The 27,237-nt window shown below is 35.6% G+C and overlaps 1 protein-coding gene across 6 annotated transcripts in view; it reads left to right on the top strand.

Annotated features, from left to right (window-relative positions):
* Window positions 1-26,862, top strand: part of LOC123528099 (polyamine-transporting ATPase 13A3-like) — a 90,923-nt gene extending 64,061 nt beyond the window's left edge. For 5 of the 6 annotated variants that reach the window (XM_053522871.1, XM_053522874.1, XM_053522873.1 and 2 more), the window contains 9 exons: window positions 4,777-4,958; window positions 5,962-6,114; window positions 8,653-8,749; window positions 10,695-10,767; window positions 11,482-11,632; window positions 13,300-13,445; window positions 15,849-15,937; window positions 16,542-16,631; window positions 20,122-26,862. In XM_053522871.1, the coding sequence (XP_053378846.1) occupies window positions 4,777-4,958; window positions 5,962-6,114; window positions 8,653-8,749; window positions 10,695-10,767; window positions 11,482-11,632; window positions 13,300-13,445; window positions 15,849-15,937; window positions 16,542-16,631; window positions 20,122-20,349 (1,209 nt within the window). In that variant the 3' untranslated portion in view covers window positions 20,350-26,862. The remainder of the gene's footprint in view (window positions 1-4,776; window positions 4,959-5,961; window positions 6,115-8,652; window positions 8,750-10,694; window positions 10,768-11,481; window positions 11,633-13,299; window positions 13,446-15,848; window positions 15,938-16,541; window positions 16,632-20,121) is intronic. The other variant, XR_008366954.1, reaches the window with a different exon arrangement.
* The last annotated feature ends 375 nt before the right edge of the window (window positions 26,863-27,237 follow it).

Genomic DNA, 27,237 nt, shown 5'->3' with positions numbered 1-27,237 from the left:
ATTCTTCTCATGAAACACTTGATGAATCTTCACAAACATAGTCTGTAGCTTCCCCACTTTCAGTTTTGTTCACATGGTTCCACTTAGCCCTATCAGGGGTCACCAGTGCTATACCTTTTAACAACTTCTTCCCATAAACCACTTGATTGGTTTTACCAAACTTAGTTGAAAGGACTTGTCACAAACCACTAAAATTCCAAACTTGATCTGTACCACCTTTGCTTGGACCTCTCTCAAGTTGGTTCCGATGGATTTCGGGACTATCACAGCAAAACTTAGAAAAAACTTTAGATAGATTCTAATGAAACTGCTTAATTGATGTTCAGACTTTACAAGGTCAAAAGGTCAACATCCTAATCTCAGATGAGCGGCTTAAGCCCATGGTGGTCCTCTTATTTTTATGTCTTTTTTTTTAAATCTTTTTTTTTTTTTTTGTTCAGAATCCCAGGTACAACTTCAACTTTGAAAATTTCTAGTATATTGGGAGGGGGTCTATATTTCGAATGCATGTTTCAGATAGGTGCCTGTTCTTCTCATGATTTTCATACCCTGTGTGTTGAAAACCCAGCAAGCATATAGTTTTTAGCCCATTTGTCTGTCCATCTGTCACACTTTTTTTTACAATGCCTACATTTTGGTCAATTTTCAATGAAACTAAAAATGGTATACGTATACGTCATCAGCATGAAGTGGACGTGTGTAAATTTTTAATTTTACCCTTTTTTTGGACTGTACACTATTACCACTACATTTGTGCCTTGTGTACTAGACTCCTACAGTTTTTTGTCAAGATTCATGAACATGAGATGGACATGCGCATACGTTTTTCAGATTATGTTTTTAGCTCACCAGAGTACAAAGTGCTCAAGGTGAGCTAGTGTGACCGGTTATTGTCCGGCATCCATCGGCGTCCGTTGTGTGGCGTCCGTCGTCTGTCAACATTTGCCTTGTGAACACTCTAGAGGCCACATTTGTGGCCCAAGCTTTATGAAACTTGGTCAGAATGTTAGACTTGATGATCTCTAGGTCAAGTTCGAAACAGGGTCAGGTTGGTTCAAAAACTAGGTCAGTAGGTCAGATCAAAGGAAAAGCTTGTGAACATTCCAGTGGCCACATTTATGACCCAATCTTTATGAAACTTGGTCAGAATGTTTTCCTTGATAATCTCTAGGTCAGGTTTGAAACTGGGTCATGTAGGGTCAAAAACTAGGTCAGTAGGCCAGATCAAAGAAAAAGCGTGTGAACACACTAGAGGCCACATTTGTGACCCAAACTTTATGAAACTTGGTCAGAATGTTAGTCTTGATGATCTCTAGGTCAAGTTTGAAACTGGGTCATGTTTAGGTCAAGAGCAAGGTCAGTAGGCCAGATCAAAGGAAAATCTTGTCAACACTCTAGAGACTACAATTCAAGTTTGAAACTTATTAGATTTAGTCAGAATGTTTGTCTTGATTATCTATAGGTCAAGTTCGAATCTGGGTCTTGTGGGTCAAAAACTAGGTCACCCAGTCAAATCAAAGGAAAAGCTTGTGAACACTCTAGAGGCCACAGTTGTGGACCAATCTTTAAGAAATTTGGTCAGAGTGTTTGTCTTGGTGACCTCTAGGCCAAGTTGGAATTTGGGTCATGTTTGGTCAAAAACTAGGTCAGTAGGCCAGATCAAAGGAAAAGCTTGTGAACACTCTAGAGGCCAATTTTTTGACTCAGTCTTTATGAAATTTGATCAGAATGTTGTCTTGATGATCTGTAGGTCAAGTTTAAATGTGGGGTCAGAAATTAGGTCAGTAGGCCAGGTCAAAGGAAAAGCTTGTGAAAACGCTAGACGCCACATTTGTGACCCAATCTTTATGAAGCTTGGTCAGAATGTTTGTCTTGATGATCTCTAGGTAAAGTTTTAATCTGGGTCATTTAGGGTCAAAAACAAGGTCACATGGTCAAATCAAAGGAAAAGTTTGTGAACACTCTTAAGGCTACAGTTGTGACCCAATCTTATTGAAACTTGGTCAGAATGTTTTTCTTGATGATCTCTAGATTAAATTCAAAACTGGCTTATGTGGGGTAAAAGACTAGGTCAGCAGGCCAGATCAACTCTGGTGGGCGATATATAGGGCCATCATGGCCCTCTTGTTTTGTTTTATGCCCCCGGTATCTACGGATGCGGGAGGCATATAGTGATTGTCCTGTTCGTCCATTTCTCCGTTCGTTTGTTCGTCCATCCGTCCGTCCGTACGAGGTTAACCAAATGGGACTGTTTCATCTAGCATCAATACCCCTAACTAAAATGACTTGATATTAATGCAGATGTAACCTGTGACCATTCCTCATCTTCAGACATCACCTGACCTCAGTTTGACCTTAACCTTGAACTTGACCTCATTTTGGACTTTGGTTGCTTTGTATCGACAAGGCTGCCACCGGGGGCATCAAGCGTTTATTGAACGCAGCTCCTTGTTTTTATCCCCCGCCGATGAAATCGGGAGGGGGGTATTGAAATGGCGTTGTCAGTCCGTCCGTCCGTCCGTCCGCAGCCATTTCTCAGTAACTACTTGGTAGAATTTCATGAAACTTGAAATAAACATGAACCAACATACTGCGATGATGCCCGTCAAGTTTTTTTTTTGATTGATCAATTTCCCTCAGAGTTATTGCCCTTGATTTAATAAAAAATGTCTGTCTGCAGCCATTTCTCAGTTACTAACAGGTAGAATTTCATCAAATTTGAAATAGACATGAACCAAGATACTGCGCTGATGCCCGTCAAGTTTTTTTTTTGATAGGTCAATTTCCCTCAGAGTTATTGCCCTTGATTTAATGAAAAATGTCCGTCTGCAGCCATTTCTCAGTAACTAGCAGGTAGAATTTCATCAAACTTGAAATAGACATGAACCAAGATACTGCGACGATGCCCTTAAGTTTTTTTCGATTGGTCAATTTTCCATTTAGTTATTGCCCTTTAATTGTTTAAAAATCCACAGATCTGTACATAACAAACCAACCAATTGGAAGAATTTCATTAAACTTCTTCCATTCTTTTCCATGCACATTTATTATAAACATGTGATGTTGTGTACCTACACCTGGTCACCACCTTACATTGGTCACCCCTCTCCCTCTCCCCCCCCCCCCCCCCCCCCCCAAACTTTTTTTTTTTTTTTCATTTTTCGTTTTTTACCAATATTTATAATCAACATGTAAACTGTTGTATCCTCACCCCCCCCCCCCCCCCCCCCACCCAAACAAACCATTCATTTTCTTTTAATTTGATCTGACTAATGAAATTATTTGCTTCTTGGTAACATTCTTAACTTTTTGCAGGATATATTTTTTTGCCGTTCCTCAACTCTGACCCTTTCGGCAGGGGATTCCAATTCATCGAATTTGCTTGTTTTTTTTGGAGTAAGCTCCATTTTTGACTTTACGATATAAATCTATCAAACATCTTCCGGGGCATGTGTCATACAATTTTCACATTATTCTGGTTTCTCTCTACCTTACTTTTCTGTAGTAGGAAGGTCTACATTCTTTCAAAGACTGTTCTATTTAAGGATTTAGGGTTGGATGGGGTGAACTTTTGGTCTTGGCTGACTGGGATTGTTGTTTTTTGTGTTATAAGTACACTGAAGTTTTATAGATTTTATTTTGTATGTTTTGAGCACCATTATCAGTTCATACTCACTTTAAATACATACTAATACATATACATATATTTATATCATATTACATTTAACACAATGAGTGCACCGTTACACAAATATTTTCGTATTTCAGTCTAAGATTATAATTACACAATTATTATTTATGATTACTATTAGTGATGATAAAGATGAAATTTCTTTAATGAGTAACAATACACAAATTATCTACAGTTAACTGGAATGTACAAAGTTCTCATGTAAATTGAAATGACTAGATTTAATGATACTTAACTGAAAATTAATGAACATTTCTGTTGAAGAACAAAGGTAAGAGAGGGGATTGAGGTTTCCCTGTGTATGTCCATGCACATATTAGTAGTATATCTCTGTGGATGGTTACTGTAATGAACAGCTGCTTAACCCTTAGCCTGCTGCAGGCGAATTTAACAGCCTTTGCAAACAGCTTGGAACCAGATCAGACGCCGATTAAATCGGCGTCTGATCAGGTTCCAAGCTGTTTGCTACTCTGACAATATTTCTTCCAATTTTGGAGCAAATTGAATGAACTTAACAATTTTAGCATACGACATTTGCAGCAGACGACAATTTACCTAGCATGCTAAAGGTTAATTAGTTTTACAAGTGTTGAGTGTCAAAATTTGGTTTTACAATTGTTCTGTGAACATATTTTCTACGTAGACTTGATTATTTGGTTTTACTTACAATACTTTGAATTTTGACACTTCATGCAGGTATTGAATTATATGATAAAATTCCTACATGATACAAGTGTTAAACTCAGCCTCTCTCTGTTCTCTGTTCTGTTGTTTTTTTTGTATGTTCCTTTTTTGTTTGGATGGATGTATTTCATATGTTTCACAAGTACAGTCAGTGTTCCACCAAGTTATGCAATTTATATGTTTCACAAGTACAGTCAGTGTTCCACCAAGTTATGCAATTTATATGTTTCACAAGTACCAACAAAGTTCTGCCAAGTTTTCAGTGTTAGCTTAATACAGTCAAACCTGTGTATAAAGACCTGCTAGTGATAGCAAAAAGTGATCTTTACATGTAATGGTATTTATTAACATTGCAAATAAAAAATGTATTCACAGTTGGCTATATTGTGTTATCTTTAAAGGTGACGGCTCGTGTTCCAATTGATGAAGTACAAACCCATTTAGCAATAACTGGAAAATCATTTGCTGTAATTGAGAAGTACTTCCCTCATCTGTTACCAAGAATATGTGTACAGGGGACAATATTCGCTCGTATGTTACCAGACCAAAAATGCCAGCTTATACAGAAACAACAAGAACTCGGGTAATTTGTAATTATTTTACTTAATTTGTAACAAAGTAAGCATAGTTTTCTCTGTATGTTACAAAAATGTTGTCAGTTTTTTTTTTAGCAACTGGTAGAGCATCTGCCTCACATGGGACTGGACAAGGTTCAATACTTTATACAAATGGTACAAGCAGCTTCCTTGCATTGTGCTCAACATTTAGGGGGCAGTTATAGGACTGGTCACCCTGGTACCATTGTAGGACTGGGTGAGCTTTCCAAGTTCCAAAGTTGGACTTTGTAGTCACTGCTACAAGTAGACACATTATTGTTACAGAATCATTGTTTAAAAGATGCTGTACCCAAACACACACAGACATATTTATGATCATTGATGTAGTAGAAGTAAAATTAAGACAAAATAGATTAATCAGCTGAATAAAACAATGAAAACATTGTAATAAATTTAACCCTTACCCTGCTATATTTTTGTAATGAACTTGTCCATCTTTCAATTTGGACAGTACCATTAACTGTTAAAAGGGGTGCATACCAAAAAGATACTGACTGAACAGCGAACAGTGCAGGACATGATCAGACTGCACAGATCTGCACTGCTCGCAAAGGCAGAATCAGTCGTGTCAAGCATATTAAGGGTTAAGGGTAAAAAGGTCAAAAAGAGAACTTATTTTGAACAGGACTAATGGTAGTTTTTTCCTCTTCTGGTATCTCTCTGAAAACCGAGTTCCATTAAGCTGTTAGAATAAAACTTGACATTATTTAACAGTTACACATGATGAAATATAGAATTTGTTCCTGTTCAGTGTCTGGGATACACTAGTTTAGATTTTAAAAGTGGAGTTTGGATGGAGTGCTTTAATTAGATATTGTGTTCCTTTACCTGACAGGTGTCTCATATTGTAGAATGTGTGTTTTGATATAAATATTACCAAACACTTCACACTTACCCTGTGTTATATATGCCTTTTTTTTGCATTGTAAGATGATCAATGGTGTGTGTTTACTTCTACTTTTTATACAGTTACATAGTTGGTATGTGTGGAGATGGTGCAAATGATTGTGAGGCCCTGAAGGCAGCACATGCAGGAATTTCCCTGTCTGAGGCAGAGGCATCGGTAGCAGCCCCCTTCACGTCCAGGGTTAACCATATAGAATGTGTAGTCACCTTAATCAGGTAAGTACATGCAGGACTATTGCAGTCTGAGGCCCCCTTATATCAAGAATATACAATATACAGAGATTAGGTAAGTACATGAAGGTATATCCCTGTGAGATAGTTCTGCCCTGCAGTTAACCTGTGAGGTAGCCATCCAACTTTGTTTTGCCCTTCGGTTAACCTGTGAGGTAGCCATTCAACTGACCTGCTGAAAGTTGGTAGTTCTGCCCTGCAGTTAATTTGTGCTGGCCTGCAGAAAGTCCGTCTGTCACAAATCTTGTCCGCGCACTAAGTCGAACATTTCTCATCTGATTTTCACCAGACTTGAACAAAATGTGTTTGACCATAAGTCCTCAGTCAAGTTCAATAACAAGCTAAATTAGCTGATGCACTTTGGAATTATTGCCCTTGAATTACTAATCGGAACCACTCATTTAAACCACTCTGAATCACTAAACCAAAACTTACTGAACTGAGTGGCCCTTTGAATTACTGAACCAAAACTTACTCTTGAAGTGTACTTTATTTATTCCCCCGCCACAAATAGTAGGGGGTTATAGGAATGGTCTCTGTTCTTCCGTCCGTCTGTCAGTCTGTCCGTAAAATTTTGTGTCTGCTCTGTATCTCCTAAACCCCTTGAAGGATTTTCATGAAACTTAGGTCAAATGATCACCTCATCAAGACAATGTGCAGAACCCATGAGTCAGCCATGTTGGCTCAAGGTCAAATGTTTGAGCCTTCCATTTCGTGTCCACTCTGTATCTCCTTAACCCCTTGGAGGATAATCATGAAACTTTGGTCAAATGATTAGCTCATCAAGACAATGTGCAGAACCCATGAGTCAGCCATGTAGGGTCAAGGTCACAACTTAAGGTTAAAGGTTTGAGCCTTCCATTTCATGTTTACTCTGTATCTCCTAAACCCCTTGGAGGATTAACATGTGCTATCCAGCTTGCCTGCAGAAAGTCTGTTGTTCTGCACTGCGATTAACCAGTGAGGTAGCCATCCAGATGGCCTGCCGAAAGAAGTCAGTTCAAGGGTTAACCTGTGAAAATAAAAATTCAGCTGGTCTGGCGAAACTTGATAGTTTTGCTCAAGGGATCACTCATGCCTTAAGGACAGCTGGAAAGAGACAGAATTGTCAAAATTGTTATAGTATGACTACAACGCAGATAAAACAAGAAAAACGAACATGGAAGAGATGTTACTGAAAACACTGTTTTTAAATTTTCAGTGCTTGTAGTGCATTGGATTAGATAGAAATGCTTCCAACAAATGTCATTCCAAGAACAAAATTTATCATGATTGATGCAGTGGGAGAGAAATTAAGCCATTACATAATTTTGGTATCATGCTGGTGTAATAAAACTTTGACATTGATGTTGTTTTATGAATAGGAAAAATTGGTGATACAGTCTAACCTGTCTTAAGCAGCTAGCCAGAGGAGCCAGACAATTTGGCCGCTTAAGCCAGGTGACCGTTGATCAGAGGTGCAGCCAGTATATGTATTTTTCAGACTTCTGACCAGTTTAGCATTTAGGCCCATTTCTTTTTCGGTTTTCTGTCATTATTTTACCAGGATACAATGACGTGCATTTGCCTTCGCAATACGGATGGTCTTCTTAGCAATCAAAAACTCCAGCGTGTTTTTTTTACAAAAATTGTAACAGACAATTTTCCTACTTCAAAACAAGTTTGTTACAATTTTCACCATTTTGGTAAGGGAAGCTACTCTCTGCGCTTATTGTCTATGCTAAAATCTAAGATTGCCGTTACGTTCCGTAAAAGAGTGGTTTATATTTTTTTCAAACACAATTAATTTCGTATCAATGTAATGGTATTTTGATGACAGAAGTATAAAAAAAAAATCACAAATATTATGCTACTAATTAGTTATCGAGTATTTTCTTTAACTGAGATCAAACTGTGAACAACAAAATTGACACGAGGTGACACGCTAATTGCCGATAATTACTGACCATTTGATCGTAACAAGAAGGGGATTACACCTTTGGTTATCAGTTTTAATTGAGAAGTTTCATTTTGTCGTTCTTGTGGTGAAGTCACGCGAAACTTAGCAATCACGTGCTTCTCAAAAATCGGGTATCCTTGGCGATTATCGCCTAAAAATAATTGGTTTTGGAAGAAAAATGGCCGCTGAAAGGGGTCAAACACGGCAGTCGGGAGGCAATTTCGGTGGCCCTGAATAAAGTTGTAATAGATGAAAATCCGTCGGTGGCGTCATAAAATGACCGCTGAACGGAGGTGACCGCTGATCGGAGGTGACCGTTAGTACAGGTTAGACTGTATTTACTTGGTCTGTATATAATAGAAATTTCGATGTTTCAGCAGAAAAAGCTTCATATAGTGATAAAACTAATATTAAATTTTTGTGTTTTTCCACATTGAATTTATTAAACTTGTTGAATATAATTAAAAGTTTGACAGAGCCTCATTTTATTTAAGTGGTTTATGGTTTAATAATTTCAATTATTATGAAAGGACACTCGTGTAACATCCTCTATACAATATAACTTTGTTACATTTATTTTTCAGGGAAGGCAGGGGAGCCTTGGTCACATCGTTTGGTTGTTTTAAATACATGGCCTTGTACAGTTTCATACAGTTTATATCTGTGATGATTTTATATACTGTAAGTATTTTAATGACAAGAATTCCAATATCTGAATATTAAAATGCATCCATTTTTCAAGCCAAGAAATAAAATAATTCTACCTTCACAAATGAGGTATAGGATGGTACAACAGAGTTACCTTATACAGTTATTGACTTTTTCATAGGTTGATATCAGGATTTATCAACCCGAAAAGAGTTATATTCACCTATTCAGGTGAATATAACTTTTTGAGGGTTGATAAATCTTGATATCAACCTATGAAAAAATCAATAATTGTTTTATTACATGAATAAATGTAAAGTAGTCTTGTTATTACAATTGTAACTTTAATAAAGAAAGAAGGAATAAATTTAGACCAAATCAGGTTGATATTGGTTTTCCAAGCACCTACTTCGATCTATTTTTCATTTTCGTACCATTTATAACCCAAGATAGGTTGATATGATATGTACTCATTACTTTTCGAACCGTTTTCAGCCAATCAGAGTAACAATAGAATACAGCCATGTAATAATATGGTTACATGCTTGGTCAGTCCATTGCAAAAAAAAATATGGCTTGAAATATTTCCAGAGTGTTGAATAGATTCCAATGAAACTTAATACACATGACCTCTATGAATAGAAGATGTGCAGGACATATTTTCCTGAGGTTAGCTAATGGATTGCAGAGTTATGTGCCCTTGAATATTGATAAAATTTCATATTTTGTCTTAACAAAGCAATATTGCAAGACTGTTAATAAGAGTGACCTCTCTAGTTAACTCTAGTTTCTCTGTATTTTGCCAATAATATGTATTCTACCAAAGAATCTTCTTATAGACTTTATTTTTTTGTTCCATATACTATACAGTCATATTTGAAAACGCTAAAAGACATTATCACATCAGTATGATGCTGCTCTTAGGTTCTGACTCCTGCCTATTACTGATTAAGTAACACTGCCAGTAATTAGCACAAAAAACTTCAACTTTGCTCTCTGATGAAGTAAATATTGTTAAATTTTTATTTCAATTACAGTAAAATTCCTACTTACGACCACGCCGAAATTACGACCGCACCGCTAATACGACCGATTTTGCAAAGAACGGAATATTTCCTTCTTAAAACCAATGGTCATTTGTCTGAAAATGCGACCAGACAGCTAATCCACTAATGCGACCACCAATTTCAGAACTTTTTGATTTTTTCACACTTAATTAATAACCGCAATTACGACCACTCAAATTTTTCTGTATGTTACCGCGAATCATCGCGGGAATTAACACATGCGACATCGTGTTAACACGTTAAGCATGTACATTGTGTATTTATCCGTTAATTGCTAACAAGTCTTTAAACGTTATCAAAACAACGTATCAAACTGTTTGATTGTCTGAAATTGTTATTTAAAGATGTTTGGTGTTTTACATTGCTATTTTAACATAAGAAACTGTTAAAATAATTAATTTGTTTGTAATTAGACGAATGCCCGCTGATCGAATTGACTGGATTAAAACAGATTTAATTAGATCTAAACGGTGTTTGTTTGTTATTATTAATGTAAATACGTTTGGGATTTCAGCAGAGAATGAAGTTTGAAAAGATTTGATATTGTTGTAATTGTCTTTAATTGAACAAAATTCAAATCATTATCAGTTAAGTGCGTCCTTAATTAATACACAGTTTGATCCGTAAGAAAATAAAGCTACATATAAATTGAGCACTGTGTTTGCCATTATTGTGTCTTGATTGTATTCCAATGTGTTATTATCTGCCAGACCTTCCCCGTATAGCCTTGTCCACTAATCAGACCAGACCGCTAATAAGACCAGTTTTACAAAGAACCATGGGTGGTCTTAATAGCGGAATTCTACTGTATATGTAAAAATCTTCATATTTTTTAACAGTGATAAAAATTACTTTGTCCGAGGATCAGCCCAAGTAAAATAATTCATCAGTGATTTGTTTTTAATTTTCAGTATGGTGTAAACCTTGGTGATATGCAGTTTTTGTACATAGATCTCGTAATTACTACCACTATAGCAGTACTCAGTAAGTATTGTTGAAAATGTAAATGCATGTCACATGTCAGTGTTATGTCATAAAAACAAAATGGAATGCCAGTTAGGTCATACCTTATTGTGTTATCAAAATTTGAGATGCCGTCTCACTGGAGTGCCTCAATCAAAGCTGGTTATGTATTTTTACAGCCTTTATTCAGCGTTCAGGCAGAAGTCGGATGTATCTATTATTGTGATCTTTTTATTTCATATGTTAGTTACCTACAGTAAAATCAGTTCCGGTCACAAGGGGATATGTAAAGTGCTTAATTTAGCCAGGGTTTCAAGCATTTCAAACACAAATATTTAAAAAAATGGCTTGGGATTACATGACTTAGTGAAACAAGTCAGGGTGCTGGAGCATTGTTTTGCTGCACTTGGTACCAACTTCTTCTTATCTGTTGGTAGTGATATGAAAAAATAAATGTAGATTTAAAAAAAGGCGTTCTATTGTCTTTGGTACATAATTTTATCACAGCCATTTGCTTATTCATTTGTACTGTACTTGTTATTACAGGAAGTAAGGTGTCACCAGGGGAGATTTCCTGATTGTCTGTGATTTCTCTTTTGTATCTTCTTACATGCATGTCTTGCAGCTAGAACCTTCATACAGTCTTTAGAATTGAAATTTATTTTCTATTAATGAGTGATCACTGATTATTATCTTTTCAGTTTCATGTATTGCAGTTTTCTTTCTCCTTTACAGTGGGCTATACACAGTCTTATGAGCGTCTGTCTGTGAGGAGACCAGAGGGATCCCTGGTGAAAGCCTCTAACATATTGTCTATACTTCTACAAGTGTTCTGTGCTGCACTCTTCCAGACTGCTGCTCTCATATACCTGAAAAGTCAAGCATGGTAAGTCAATGTTGACAATAACTTGCTTCTTATATACCTGAAACATCAAGCATGGTAAGTCAGTGTTGACAATAACTTGCTCCTCATATACCAGAAACATCACACACAGTAAGTCATTGTTGATAAAACTCAGACACAGTAAGTTATTGTTGACAAAACTCAGGCACAGTAAGTCATTGTTTACTAAAGTCAGGCACAGTAAGTCATTGTTGACGTTATCTTGCTTCTCGTATACTGTGAAATCATTTAATTTCGTCGGCATGAAATATCGTGGTTTTGGTCAAAACGGCTGTTTCGGGGAGGATGTAAATTCGTGGATTTTCAATTTTTGAATAAGAAAAATCCATAATTTCCACAGGAATAGATCTAATATATCATTTTATTCTAACATGTAAAACCTACACGTGTCAAACAGCGCTACCATGGTTACCAAATTTGCGATCTACGCCACGGCAGATAAGCCAGTGATCATGAGCCAATTAACGATCGCGTTATATATAACTATACGACCCCTAATTTGCAAAACTTAATGAAACTGTGAAATATTCAGTAAGAAAAGTCGGCACCAACTAAAAAGTGTCAAAACCGTAGCATTTGAGATATAGTCTTGCACAATTAGCATTCATAATCGAAACAAATATAAAGTTCATCACATTGATCATTTGATCGGGTTTCAAACAAGAACTAGTTTTTGTATTGCAAATTAAAAAATTATTATAGATTTACCGATTTTATGTTGCTAAAAATGTATTTTTGTACAGGATTGATAAAATGTTTATGATTTAGAATCATGAAAAAAGTTCCGTACATGCCAGTTGTTGAATGCGCGTCAGCATCTTAAATTACAAGCTTGTTGAACTTGTGCATGTGTTATCTTCTGTCAAGAAACATGTAATGTGAATTGGGTAATAATGCATCAGGCGCAAATCTAGCAAGTAATTTATAATATCTAATAATCCCGAAGTAGTAGTAGTTTACTAAATGTCAGTAAATATAAACAGCTGAGCAGGGCCGAAAAAATTAAATAACAGCCGCAGCATAATGCGGTTGGCATGAGACACTACGTCAAACTTCTGTTTTTAGTATCTACTATTTACTTTGATGAGCATGACGTAAACAATCCGTGGGTAAATGTCTAAATGAAATAGTCGGTTTTGTTCCAGCGCATACGTATGATTATTGTTGATGGAGCCTCCATAAACTACACGAAAGCTGCAGGTCAGTACTGCCTCATGCATACAACTACGGTCCAGATCGGACGGCTATGTTGTCTTTTTGGCGACATTGAATACAATTTACATTATCGTCAGCATAATTTGTTCATTGGGACTTAATTTCGTGGTTGAGTTGAACCACGAAATCCACGAAAACAATCCCCCCCCCCCCCCCCCCCCCGAATAATAATGATTTCACAGTACCTGAAACGTCATGGTTAACAATACCTTGCTGTTCAGGTACCTGAAAAATGGTGCATGGTTATTCATTGTTGACAATAATTTGTTCCTTATTTACCTGAAATGTCAGGCATTGTAAGTCAATTTAGACAATGCCTTGTTAAAAAAGAACACAAAAAAACTACCAAACTGTTCCTTGTTTTCACTAGAAATAACAAATATATTGATTGCCAGAAGTTAGTTAATATTTCATTTGTTTCCTTTCTGTTGCAGGTATGTTGAAGTGGAGCCTGAAGGAGGTGAGACGATGAAAAGTTGGGAGAGCACAGTGATATTCATTGCCTCATCATTTCAATATATAGTTGTTGCCTTTGTCTTTTCCAAGGGACCACCATTCAGGAAGCCTATATATACAAATAGTATGAAAAATGATTATATTCTTGCTATTATTTCATAGATATTTTTCACTTCATATATTCTTTACAGTTTATTAGTCAGCAGCTTTCATTGGGTTTTGAAACAAACAACAACATGATACGTACCTGTTGTGATATGTACCTGGTGTGATATGTACCTGGTGGATACTTACCTTGTGTGTTACGTACCTGGTGTGATACGTACCTGGTGTGATACATATGTGGTGGATACTAACCTTGTGTGAAACATACATGGTGTGATATGTACCTGGTGTGATATGTACCTTATGTGATACGTACATGGTGTGATACTTACCTTGTGTGATACCTACATACCTGGTGTGATACCTACATACCTGGTGTGATACATACCTGGGGTGATACCTACATACATCGCGTGATACCTACATACCTGGGGTGATACCTACATACCTGGCATGATACCTACATACCTGGTGTGATACGTACCTTGTGTGATACGTACCTGATGTGATATGTACCTGGTGTGATACGCACCTTATGTGATACATACCTTGTGTGATACCTACATACCTGGTGTGATACCTACCTTGTGTGATATGTACCTGATGTGATACGTACCTTGTGTGATACCTACATACCTGGTGTGATACCTACATACCTGGTGTGATACATAACTGGGGTGATACCTACATACCTGGCGTGATACCTACATACATGGTGTGATAACGTATCTGATGTGATATGAACCTGGTGTGATATGTACCATATGTGATATGAACCTTATTTGATATGTGCCTGGTGTGATATGTACCTGGTGTGATACATACCTAGTGTGATATGTACCCTGTGTGATATGTACCTGGTGTGATACCTACCTGTTGTGATATGTACCTTATGTGATATGTGCCTGGTGTGATATGTACCTGGTGTTATACATACCAGGTGTGATTTGTACCCGGTGTGATATGTACTTGGTGTGATACGCACCTGATACGATATGTACCTGGTGTGATACATATCTTATGTGATATGTACCTTATTTGATATATACCTGGTGTGATACGTACCTAATGTGATATGTACCCTGTGTGATACGTACCCGGTGTGATATGTACCTGGTGTGATATGTGCCTGGTGTGATATGTACCTGGTGTTATACGTACCAGTTGTGATATGTACCCAGTGTAATATGTACTTGGTGTGATACGTACATACCTGGTGTGATATGTTTCTGGTTATATACAATATTGCCATGTTTAAATGAAAACAAACAGCATTTTTAGCTCATCTGATTTTTTGAAAAAAAATGATGAGTTATTGTCATCACTTGAGCGGTTGTCGGCGTCGGCGTCGGCGTCGGCGTCGGCGTCGGCGTCTGCGTCGGCGTTGCCTGGTTAAGTTTTATGTTTAGGTCAGCTTTTCTCCTAAACTATCAAAGCTATTGCTTTGAAACTTGGAAGACTTGTTCACCATCATAAGCTGACCCTGTATAGCAAGAAACATAACTCCATCTTGCTTTTTGCAAGATTTATGGCCCCTTTTGTACTTAGAAAATATCAGATTTCTTGGTTAAGTTTTATGTTTAGGTCAACTTTTCTCCTAAACTATCAAAGCTATTGCTTTGAAACTTGGAATACTTGTTCACCATCATAAGCAGACCCTGTACATCAAGAAACATAACTCCATCTTGCTTTTTGCAAGAATTATTGCCCCTTTTGGACTTAGAAAATCAGTTTTCTTGGTTAAGTTTTATGTTTAGGTCAGCTTTTATCCTAAACTATCAAAGCTATTGCTTTAAAACTTGCAACACCTGTCCACCATCATAAGCTGACCCTGTACAGCAAGAAACATAACTCCATCCTGCTTTTTGCAAGATTTATGGCCCCTTTTGGACTTAGAAAATATCAGATTTCTTGGTTAAGTTTTATGTTTAGGTCAACTTTTTCTCTTAAACTATCAAAGCTATTGCTTTGAAACTTGCAACACTTGTTCCCCATCATAAGCTGACCCTGTACAGCAAGCAACATAACTCCATCCTCCTTTTTGCAATAATTATTGCCCCTTTTGGACTTAGAAAATCCTTTTCTTGGTTGAGTATTATGTTTAAGGCAACTTTTCTCATAAACTATCAAAGCTATTGCTTTAAAACTTGCAACAGTTTTTCACAATCATAAGTGGACACTGTACATCAAGAAACATAACTCTATCCTGCTTTTTGCAAGAATGATGGCCCTTTTTAGACTTAGAAAATTATGGGTAGAACAATATTTCTATTATACAAAAAAAATCAGATGAGCGTCAGCACCCGCAAGGCGGTGCTCTTGTTTATAATTAGAATTATATAACTTATGCTTCTTCAGCATTTCTGTTTGAATAGAAATTTTTGTCACAAACTAAACTATAACATACTACTTTATATTTCAGTTCCATATCTAACAAGTCTACTGTTGCTAACTGCATTTTCTGCCTGCTTAGTCATGGTACCATGGAAACCATTCATGGAATTCTTTACAGTAAGTAATTAAGACCAGTTTAAACATAAATATGTCTTTGGGAGAATATGTCTGCTACTGTTATGTACTCACAAGAATTCTGTGAAAATTTTCCAGTAACTAGCTTTCATAATTTATGCTAAACAGAAGATTCATAGAAATATTCAGCAAACCCAAACTGAATTGAGTTCTCTTGCACCCATTTTTACTCTCTACAGCACAATATTTCACACGGTACTGCAAAAGTGTTGAAGGGGAGAGATAGCCTAGTGCTTAAAGTGTCGGCTGCTCAACCCAGGTGTTGTGGTTTCCACCCCCATTGGGGTCACAACCATATATATGACTCAAAAACTTGTTTTATTTGGATGCAGACTCAAGAATCTATTAAATAAGCTTCAAGCTTTCATCCCAGTTAAGCTAAGATAACTCAGTATAAACTATATCAGAAGTGTAGAGTTACCTTGCTGAAGATTGCCAATGCATGGTGACGATCAGGCTCTAAACACAACAAGCTTCAGGTCTAATTTTAGACATAATTATGCAATGTTCATATCTTGACCTCACAATAAAGACTACTATGACATCTATGTACACGTTTGACTGTAGATTGTTTTACATTTTCTAGCTGATGAGACTGGATGAGAAGCCTGTAATTTTCCGAGGACTTCTTCTAACGATTGTTGCAGCACATTTTGTTGTTGCAGTTATGGTAGAGGTGAGTGTATAATTAATTCTCTCACAAATTGTCTTGTTTCCCGAAATTGTCACTCGGGCTTAAAACTGCTTTGTCCTACCTTTTATTAGGGATGTTGGTTTTTAGCTCACATGTCACAAAGTGACAATGTGAGTTTTTGTGATTGCGCAGCGTCCGTCATCTGTGCGTGCGTCCGTGCGTGAACTTTTGCTTGTGACCACTCTAGAGGTCACATTTTTCATGGGATCTTTATGAAAATTGGTCAGAATGTTCATCTTGATGATATCTAGGTCAAGTTTGAAACTGGGTCAACTGCGGTCAAAAAATAGGTCATTAGGTCTAAAAATAGAAAAACCTTGTGACCTCTCCAAAGGCCATATTTTTCAATGGATCTTCATGAAAGTTAGTCAGAATGTTCACCTTGATGATATCTAGGTCAAGTTCGAAACTGGGTCAAAAAAAACTAGGTCAGTAGGTCAAATAATAGAAAAACCTTGTGACCTCTCTAGAGGCCATAATTTTCATGGGATCTGTATGAAAGTTGGTCTGAATGTTCATCTTGATGATATCTAGGTCAAATTTGAAACTGGGTCATGTGCTATAAAACTAGGTAAGTAGGTCAAATAATAAAAAAACCTTGTGACCTCCCTAGAGGCCATATTTTTCAATGGATCTTCATGAAAATTGGTCAGAATGTTCATCTGGATGATATCTAGGCCATGTTTGAAAGTGGGTCATGTGCGGTCAAAAACTAGGTCAGTAGGTCTAAAAATAGAAAAACCTTGTGACCTCCCTAGAGGCCATATTTTTCAATGGATCTTCATGAAAATTAGTCAGAATGTTCACCTTGATGATATCTAGGTCAAGTTCGAAACTGGGTCACGTGCGGTCCAAAACTAGTTCATTAGGTCTAGAAATAGAAAAACCTTGTGACTTCTCTAGAGGCCATATTTTTCTATGGATCTTCATGAAAGTTGGTCTGAATGTTCACCTTGATGATATCTAGGTCAAGTTCGAAATTGGGTCACATACGGTCAAAAACTAGGTTATTAGGTCTAAAAATAGAAAAACCTTGTGACCTCTCTAGAGGCCTTTTTTTTCAATGGATCTTCATGAAAATCAGTCAGAATGTTCACCTTGATGATATCTTGGTCAAGTTCGAAAATGGATGACGTGTGGTCAAAAACTAGGTCATTAGGTCTAAAAATAGAAAAACCTTGTGACCTCTCTAGAGGCCATACTTTTCATGAGATCTTAATGAAAATTGGTCAGAATGTTCACCTTGATGATATCTAGGTCAAGTTCGAAACTGGGTCACGTGCCTTTAAAAACTAGGTCCTTAGGTCAGTTAATAGAAAAACCTTGTGACCTCTCTAGAGGCCGTACTTTTCATGAGATCTTCATGAAAATTGGTGAGAATGTTCACCTTGATGGTATCTAGGTCAAGTTCGAAACTGGGTCAAGTGCCATCAAAAACTAGGTCATTAGGTCAGATAATAGAAAAACCTTGTGACCTGTCTAGAGGCCATATTTTTCAATGGATCTTCATGAAACTTGGTCAGAATTTTTATCTCGATATCTAGGTCAAGTTCAAAACTGGGTCACATGAGCTCAAATACTAGGTCACTATGTCAAATGATAGAAAAAAACGACGTCATACTCAGTTCAAAACTGGGTCATCAGGGGACAGGTGAGCGATTCAGGACCATCATGGTCCTCTTGTTTGTTGTCTTACCTTACATATGTACATAACAGCAAGCCTTGAGGGTTGACCACCGTTTGTATAAATTTTAGGAATCAATTTAAACTTTCACCTTCTGTTAAAGACAGGAGTTTGAAAAAAGCCATTAATCCTACAGTAACCATCCTTTGTTGGTTTGAAAATAGGCTTTTATGGACTTACATTAAAAAAGGAGCATATATCTTGTGAACCTGTTTCTAGATTTGGCAAAATATTTTTAATAAAGTGGTATTTTATTGTAGTAACTACCTTAAAGTCTAAAGCATGACTTGTGATATAAAATAGAGTTTATTTTATTAGCTCACCTGTCACATAGTTTTAAGGTGAGCTTTTGTGATCACCCTTCGTCCGTTGTCCGTCGTCAGTCCGTCCGTTCGTCAACAATTTCTTGTCTGCACGATAGTGGTTTCATTTATGATTTTATTTTAACCAAACTTGCACACAACTTGTATCACCATAAGATCACGGTTCCTTTCTTGAACTGGCCAGATCCCATTATGGGTTCCAGAGTTATGGCCCCTGAAAGGGCCAAAATTAGCTATTTTGACCTTGTCTGCACAATAGCAGCTTTATTTATGATTTGATTTTTACCAAACTGGCACACAACTTGTATCACCACAAGATCTTGGTTCCTGTCTTGAACTGGCCAGATTCCGTTATGGGTTCCAGAGTTATGGTCCCTGAAAGGGCCAGAATTAGCTATTTTGACCTTGTCTGCACAATAGCAGCTTCATTTATGATTTGAATTTAATCAAACTTGCACAAAACTTGTGTCACCACAAGATCTTGGTTCCTTTCTTGAACCGGCCAGATTCCTTAATGAGTTCCAGAGTTATGGCCCCTGAAAGGTCCAAAATTAGCTATTTTGACCTTGTCTGCACAATAGCAGCTTCATTTATGATTTGATTTTAACCAGACTTGCACACAACTTGTATCACCACAAGATCTTGCTTCCTTTCTTGAACTGGCCAGATTCCTTCATGGGTTCCAGAGTTATGGCCCCTTAAAGGTCCAAAATTGGCTATTTTGACTTTTGCAGCCATATAGAGACTTCATTTATGGTTTTATTTGATACAAACTTCCAAAATATCTTCAAAAACAATAAATCTTGGATTCCATGACAAATCAGATCCAAGCGTAGGTTCCAGAGTTATTTTATATCTGATTACCTCCCCTGATTGTAATCAAAATGGATTTATATCAGTAAGTACTTATAGGACTTATTTGAAATTTCATAATTGTTATTAGTTGGACTGAGAAAATCAGGGTAGATAACTATGGACTGATTTTATGTCAAATTACCTCCCTTTATTTCAAATTAAAATGGGTATATCTCCGTAACTAATGAAGATACTGATCTGAAATTTCATTTATGTCAACAGATTTATTTGGCAGATCCTTCTTGTGTTCACTTACAATATTTATTTTTTTTATTACTTTCCTTTTATTTACTATAAATAGCTTTTTTTTAGTAATTTTTTTATTATTGGCCGTAGGGAAAAACCAAGACCACTTTTCTGTGGTACAACATGGATGGTACCTCCAATTTTTAGGTGGATTTTGACATATCTATACCTTGTAAGATTTTTTTTTTCTTTTTGGTTAAATTTCTTCCATGTTGTTCCTGTCCTTTGGACTTAGATATTTTTTTTCTGAGGACCTTCTTGTCCTCAAGAGCAATGATAACAGGTGAGCGATATAGGGCCATCATGGCCCACTTGTATTTCTTTCTAGGGTATCTTGATTATTTATCTCTTTTTGTTTCAACAGTACTTTGTCACGGATAACCAGACGATGAAATCCTGTATGAAACGCTGTGTTAGATGTGTACGGCCGAAGAAATCAGCGTCTGCATACAAGAAGATAGGGCTGGAACTGTTGACAGCTGATTGGCCGCCTGTTGGTCAGGTGACATATGCGCCCACTGTGTGTGATAGTTTGGACACTACCAGTATAATGCTGGATAACATTCCATTAGCAGACTCTATAAACAGATGACAGAGGCTTCAGTACCGTTTACATTTGCCTGTTGGGACACAACTTTATTTACCAAAAGAAACATTACCTGAAAAATGTTTTAAGATGTATGCAAAAAATCTTCTTGATGAACATATAGTGTAAACTGTCTCAAAATACTTGCTACAGGTTGAACTTTATACTACAAATAGACATCACATTGATACTATCACATAATTCTTTCTACAATATTCATTATATGACTGAGAAACCTATTGGACAATTCATTTAATGCTTATAAAATGTTGTAGGGAGTGATAATTGTATTCCTGACAGGAAATACGAGGGATATATTATTAGCTTACACATTATGTAAGAAAGGACACAGCTCTGTATCATACTTCAAATGATTATCTTTTTGTAAACCCTGCACTGTATAATTATGAAATGTAAAGGGTTGTTTTTATGATTTGGTTGTTTAACTTAGGTTTTAACATATAGTAATTATTAATATCAGTTGACCGTGTACATTATTTCAGGTTAAATTAGGTCTTAACATTGAGGGGTTAATGCACTTACGACCTCATTCCCATTCTCATACATGTAGTCATACCAATTAACTATGTACACTTGATGAGTTCAGGTTTAAGTTAGGTCTTAGCTTGGCCAGTGGAACCTAGTTTTGAATGTTTGAATAAATTAAAACAAGGTTTAGCTCATTTTTTTTTTGCTATTTCCATTCTAATTTGTCTGAGATATATAAAAAAAGTTGTTCAAATATGGTAGCACTATAAATAGATCATCATGGTGTAAAAGAAACATGGTATGTCATATTAGATCCTGGGATAAGTAGTATATAGGTAAAGGGTCCATTTGTAGAAACTCTAGCTTTAATCATTGTATTCATTTTCTGTCACACTTTCGTTTAGATAAAAAGATTTAAAGCATTGTCATTTGTTCAAAAAATGCTGGAAACATCATAGAATGTACATATTTTTAGGGGAGAGGTTTGACCCTTTTTTTTATAATTTTTAAGCAAGACGGGTCCATATACTAGTCTGAAGATAGTAAAAAGTTTCTGTATTCAAGACATTAAAAGGAAAAATAATACATAATTCATGTGGTTATATATATTTAAGTTTATGGAACATAAAATTGTGTTGCATGTTTTGGAACATGGAAATTTGTTTCAAACTGTCATAAATGTATTTATTTATTTTTATAAAAAAAATATGCTTAAAATGAATATCCATTCATAAAGATGCAAAGTATTGAACGTCAAATATTTCCAAGAGAAAAGTAGGTTTATCTTGTGAGCCAAAAATTTATTGTTAAAATTAAGAGAGTTGGTATTAAATTTGTGTGTAGATACCTCATAACTTGTGAATGAAGAAACAAGATAGCCTTTATAATTTTACCATGTAGTCTCTTACAAGTTACAGTTGCATAATTACAGGTGTTTGATATATTTTCTTGCTCACAAAACATGCTAGTCTGTAATTACATACTTCTATATACACAAAGAAAATTGTACTTGAGTTCTTCTAAGTTGTCATTCCAACATTATGTATTTATGTTTTTACAGTATGTATAATTAAAGGTAAAAATTATTTGTACAAGCTAAATGTTTGGGCATCGTAAATATTGTTTTACTGTTAAAGATTAGAGCACAGAAGTGCTATTTTATGAATTTGATCGCTGCTTTTATGTAGCTAAGTATTTTTAGATATTCTTATCAAATTGTTACACCAAATAACCCACCTGGTTAGCCCGCCTGATTGGCCCGCTATGTAAGCCTTCATGGCTACTCCAACTTGTTAGCCCACTTGGTTAACCCACCAGGTTTGCATGCACAGGTAGCCCACTTGGTGAGCACACTACTTTGAGTTAATGGGTAATGAGCTTGATTCCCTGACAGTGCATTATGTTCTCTATGCTGATTGACCACAGACAATTAACAGTTGTAGAAATTTACAATCAATACTAATACAGAAATCAGTATCAGTCTGAAAATCTCAGAAACACTTTTTCTCATGGTGCTTTTCTAGATAAGTATGTTTTGTGCATTTGCCACTATTTATAGTGTTTGAGTATAAATGTTATATGTTGTGATCAAACTATGCAATTTTGTCTTCCCTATGTACTGCAATAGAACAGGGATCACTGTGATCAAATCTTGTGTTTTTAATAACCTTTAGCCTGTTGTTGGCAATTGGTACAGCCTTTGCGACCAGTGCAGACCAATATCAACCTGCACATCCGTGCAAGCTGATCATGGTCTGCCTTGTTCACTATTCAGTCAGTAAATCTTCATTGAACACCCCTTCAAATTATAAATGGTACTGCCCAAATTGAATGATGGACCAATCCATTTTAGAAATTTAGCAGGCTAAAGGTTAAAGACTTACATTGTTAATTGAGATCTGCTACAGTGCTATATATTTGATATCATTATATCATTCTTAGAATACAACCTCCACATTGGTCAATTTTAAAACTATGGTCTCAGATAACCAATCAGATGCTTGTATTTTATGACTAGTGACCTCAAGACTCTTAATTAGGTGAAATGAAGTCAATAATAAAGTATGAAAGATTAAAGGTGAAAGGTCTGTGTTCATGAAATTGAAGGGCATTTGTTAATTTTTAACCGTGAATTACCAGTTAGTGTAGGTGATTTGTTTTCCACAATCTCCACATGCACTAACTAAGCCTGTAAAGTTTCCTTTTTAACAGATTTCAACTTTTATCACAAGTGATACTGTTTTTCTTTTCATATCTTTGTTATGTAAGAAGTAATACTTAGCAGAACTATATTTTAACATATGATATTGAAACAGTAGGACAAGGTTATAAACACTGGCAAAATAATTTCACAAGGGCTTAGCCAAGTGGATTATACATGTGGATTATAAGTGATTCATATTGTTCAGATATATTATATCAATGGTTCTGCTATGTATTACCTTTGATTTTAATATGTCTTTTACATAAAGAAATGGAGAAACACTATTTTATGGTGCATGTATTGCACTAAAATGTCAACAACTGTGTTTTAACAGTGTTAAGTATATGTCTATTGACTTATTTTGGGCGCCAAACTATTTAATGTGTATGGTTCAAGTGTAACACCATTTTGTTATATTATTTCGATTCTTAAACGTCATGCATATAAAATGGTAGATCAAGTGCAGTAACACTTTTTCTTGGTGACTGTATTTCACCAATGATATATTTAATGTAAGGTCAGTTTTCCATGTTTTAATGGAAATGTGCATGAATTTTTCATTTATGTTAAAGGTTTTAAGATATTTATAATAAAAAGATGTACTTCATATTATATATATATATATACACACCAGGTTGTACAGTCCAGCATGGTTTAGTGAACCACGATCTTACTAAGTAGAATATAATTTTATGTGTTTACAATCATTACTTGAACAATGAATATCAATCTATTTTCTAGGGACTGTAGTGCAATGTACGTTACTTTTATTTTAATTTATCACTTTATGTCTATTTAATGAATCTCCTGCATGTTTGTTTTTCTTATTGCATTTAGTTTGAAAAAAGAGATGGTTAAATGGAATCGTAAATGTTACCAAATACAACATGTTGGAAGTACTTTGTAAATTTTAATGTATGCAAATATATTTTTTACCTTGAATGAAACACACATTATGAGCCGTGCCATGGGAAAACCAACATAGTGGGTGTGCGACCAGCATGGATCCAGACCAGCCTGCGCATCCGCGCAGTCTGGTCAGGCTCCATGCTGTTCGCTTTTAAAGCCTATTGGAATTGGAGAAACTGTTAGCGAACAGCATGGATCCTGACCAGACTGCGCGGATGCGCAGGCTGGTCTGGATCCATGCTGGTCGCACACCCACTATGTTGGTTTTCCCATGGCACGGCTCTTATAGTTTGTTTTATTTTATTTGAACTAAAAGAAATCATATTGAAAGAAGATCTGGCAATGTAGATCAGGGAGTATTAGCAATATGAATGTTGCAATGCTCATTTCTGTGTACTATACAACTTGGAAATTTGAAACAAGCATGTATGTAAATGAGTGTTGTTTCAAAGAACAAAACAAGGTACAAGTTGCAAAGAATAATGCTGCTCACCGTAATATTGCAAATGTTACTAGTATATAACCCACCAGTCTACCATAATAATAGAATGTTAGTTTTAGAAATTTCTTCACATCTATTTTATTTTTATTTTTTACATTGCCTGTGTTGAATTTGAAACTGTTGTATGTCTTCATTTGCTGTTATGAACATTCAAAAGTCTTGCATTCCATCTTTGCTTAAAGTTTGTTTGTATGTTTTATGTGAAATTTTTAATTTGGAAGTTAATGTGTGATATGAATTGACTGCTTTATGGAAATACTTAGTTGTGAATAAATTTACCAGGTGTTGATATGGTTACCGTAGATACCCATGTATAATGCGCACCCGTGTATAATGCGCACCCCCGATCTAAGTCCAAAATCCTGGGAAAAAAAAAAAAAAATTTTTTTTTGGTTAATTTTTGAGGTGGATGGAAAACGAAAGTAGAGTTTACATCGACACCGGTAATAAATTTTATCTCCGCGGCGGAGAGCAGCATCAGTCTCACGGTACTATCGATTTTTGTTTTCTCGAAAATAAAACCAGTAAATTATTGTTATATTTGTTGTTTTACCTTTTTTAATTCACTATTTTGAATAAATAAATAGCAGCTGATTCAGTATTTCGGAATGGTATCTTTCAAAATGACATGAGCTTCTCAATTCAAACTGATAAATTTACCAGTTGTTGATATGGTTAAAAATGTAGAATTTTAATCTGTATTGAATACAATCACTGTAGAATTAGATCTTTTTGTGGGACAAAATTGTGTATGAATAAAGAAGTTTTAAGAATTTTGGTATTTATATTTGCCAAAGTTGTAAAAAATGCTCATAAAGGAATTGAAATAGTTTTCATAAAAATTTTCTTTCGCAAAATACACCAGAAAGATAAATTAGCAAAAGCTGTCCCTTTGAGTATTTCTGATTTTATACTATTTGGGTATTGTAAATAATTTTACTTATATACCTTTCATGCTCGATATGTGAAATCCATTTTACATCTTAGTACACACATGATTTTTGTATTGATTATGTTTACATGAAGTGACATAGTGAAACCATTTATTGTTACTCTTGAACCATAAATAGGTATTTTTCTGTACTTGTTTTGATTCACCGAGGGTTTTGTTATATAGTGTACACAAATATATAATATATATATATATATATGTTTTAAAGTGAAAATACTGTTCATTATCTTGAAGTAAAAGACAGTGTAGTATATGCCAATAAATTTGATAAAGAAATAGAAGATTTTAGCCCAAATTTAACTGACTGTCCTAGTCATTTTTATTTCTTTTTATCTTGATGTAGAAATACTTTAATTTTACTTATGACTGGTTGAAAGATGAAAGTTGATACTTCTGACACTTTTGTCTCAATTTTGCAAGAAAACTTATGTCTTGTTTTGTACTGTTACATTTATCATGAAAAAGCCAAAATACTCGTATGTATGTTTGTTACAGTACAGAATTTCATAGTTAAACATGTAATAATAAATCTTAGTCAAAGAATTTAGTTTGAGGTTTAAATGAAAGAATTACTGTGAAATCTTGTAATTTCATGGTTTGGACCAAGACCATTTTTTGATGATGCATGATTAACCCTGATCATGCTGGACATGGCTGATTCTGCCTTTGCAACCAGTGTGGATGTGCAGTCTGATCATGATCTGGACGACGTGCAATCTGATTATGATTATCTGCACGGTTTGCTATTCAGCCAGTATCTTTTTGGTAAGCACCCCTTTTATCAGTTAATGGTACTGTCCAAATTGGAAGATGGACAAGTTCATTATAGAAATTTAGCTTGGTAAGGGTTATACAATAGGACTTCTATTTGTTCTTTGGGATTTAATTTCGTTGATTGAAGCAACCACAAAATCCATAAAATTGAGTCCTCCATGAATATTTGTGATTTCACAATATGTGCACGTTGCATAATTAATTGCTATAACCATTATCTTTGATTGTGATCTTGTTACCTAGAAAGCAGAGGGAAAAATTCTTTGATTTAAAATTTTTGCCCAGCCTCTAGTGTGTGCCTTTGTGTTCATTATTTGAACTTTTTTTAGTGACAAGGCTTTTGAATAGTTAGGCAATGCTGTCCTAAAACAAATCTTACTGCAGGTCTTGGAGTTAGATAAGAATCTGTGTCTGGTCTCACAAGCAGTACAATGTCTGAACAGTTCAGTAGCTTATTTTTTACTGGTAACAAATGCAGTTTGTACTATATCCTATCTTAGTTTGTAAAGATAGTGCAAAAATTAAGGCCAAAGATGTTTCCATGACAGCAAGAGTAAAACTGTAATAGTGATATCAAACATTGTCAAGTACTCCTTTGTTGATTAAAGATATTATGTGATATAGGGGGTTTATTGGTATCATCATATATGGTGTTGATAGAATAATAAATTATTTTTGTGCAATGTAAAATTTCTTTGTTTTGCTATGCCATTTTAATGTTTTGATTGTTGTCAAGATGCAAGTTAACAAAATAACTTCTTTCCTCTAACAGTATAACTCCGAGTCTCCTGCCAGTTTAACAAAATAACGTTCTGTAACAAAGTATCATACTGTCTGGTCCAACACATTTTACTCGGAGTCTACTATCTGTGTACCAAGATAATAGTATCCTTTAAAGTCTCCAGCATACTTTAATCTGAGTTTCTGGTCAGTGTTACAAGATAATGTACTTATCTTCGAGTCTTCTGCCAGTGTAAGTGATAACGTACTTCCCTCTGTCTCTTGCCATTGAAACAAGATAATGTACTTTTCACCAAGTCGCCTGCCATTGAAACAAGATAATGT

Source organism: Mercenaria mercenaria, chromosome 14 (genome assembly GCF_021730395.1).
Source record: "Mercenaria mercenaria strain notata chromosome 14, MADL_Memer_1, whole genome shotgun sequence".
In the NCBI taxonomy this organism is placed as follows: Eukaryota; Metazoa; Mollusca; class Bivalvia; order Venerida; family Veneridae; genus Mercenaria; species Mercenaria mercenaria.
Note: the sequence above shows the minus strand (reverse complement) of the source record. Positions and strands in the feature narration are given on the sequence as shown.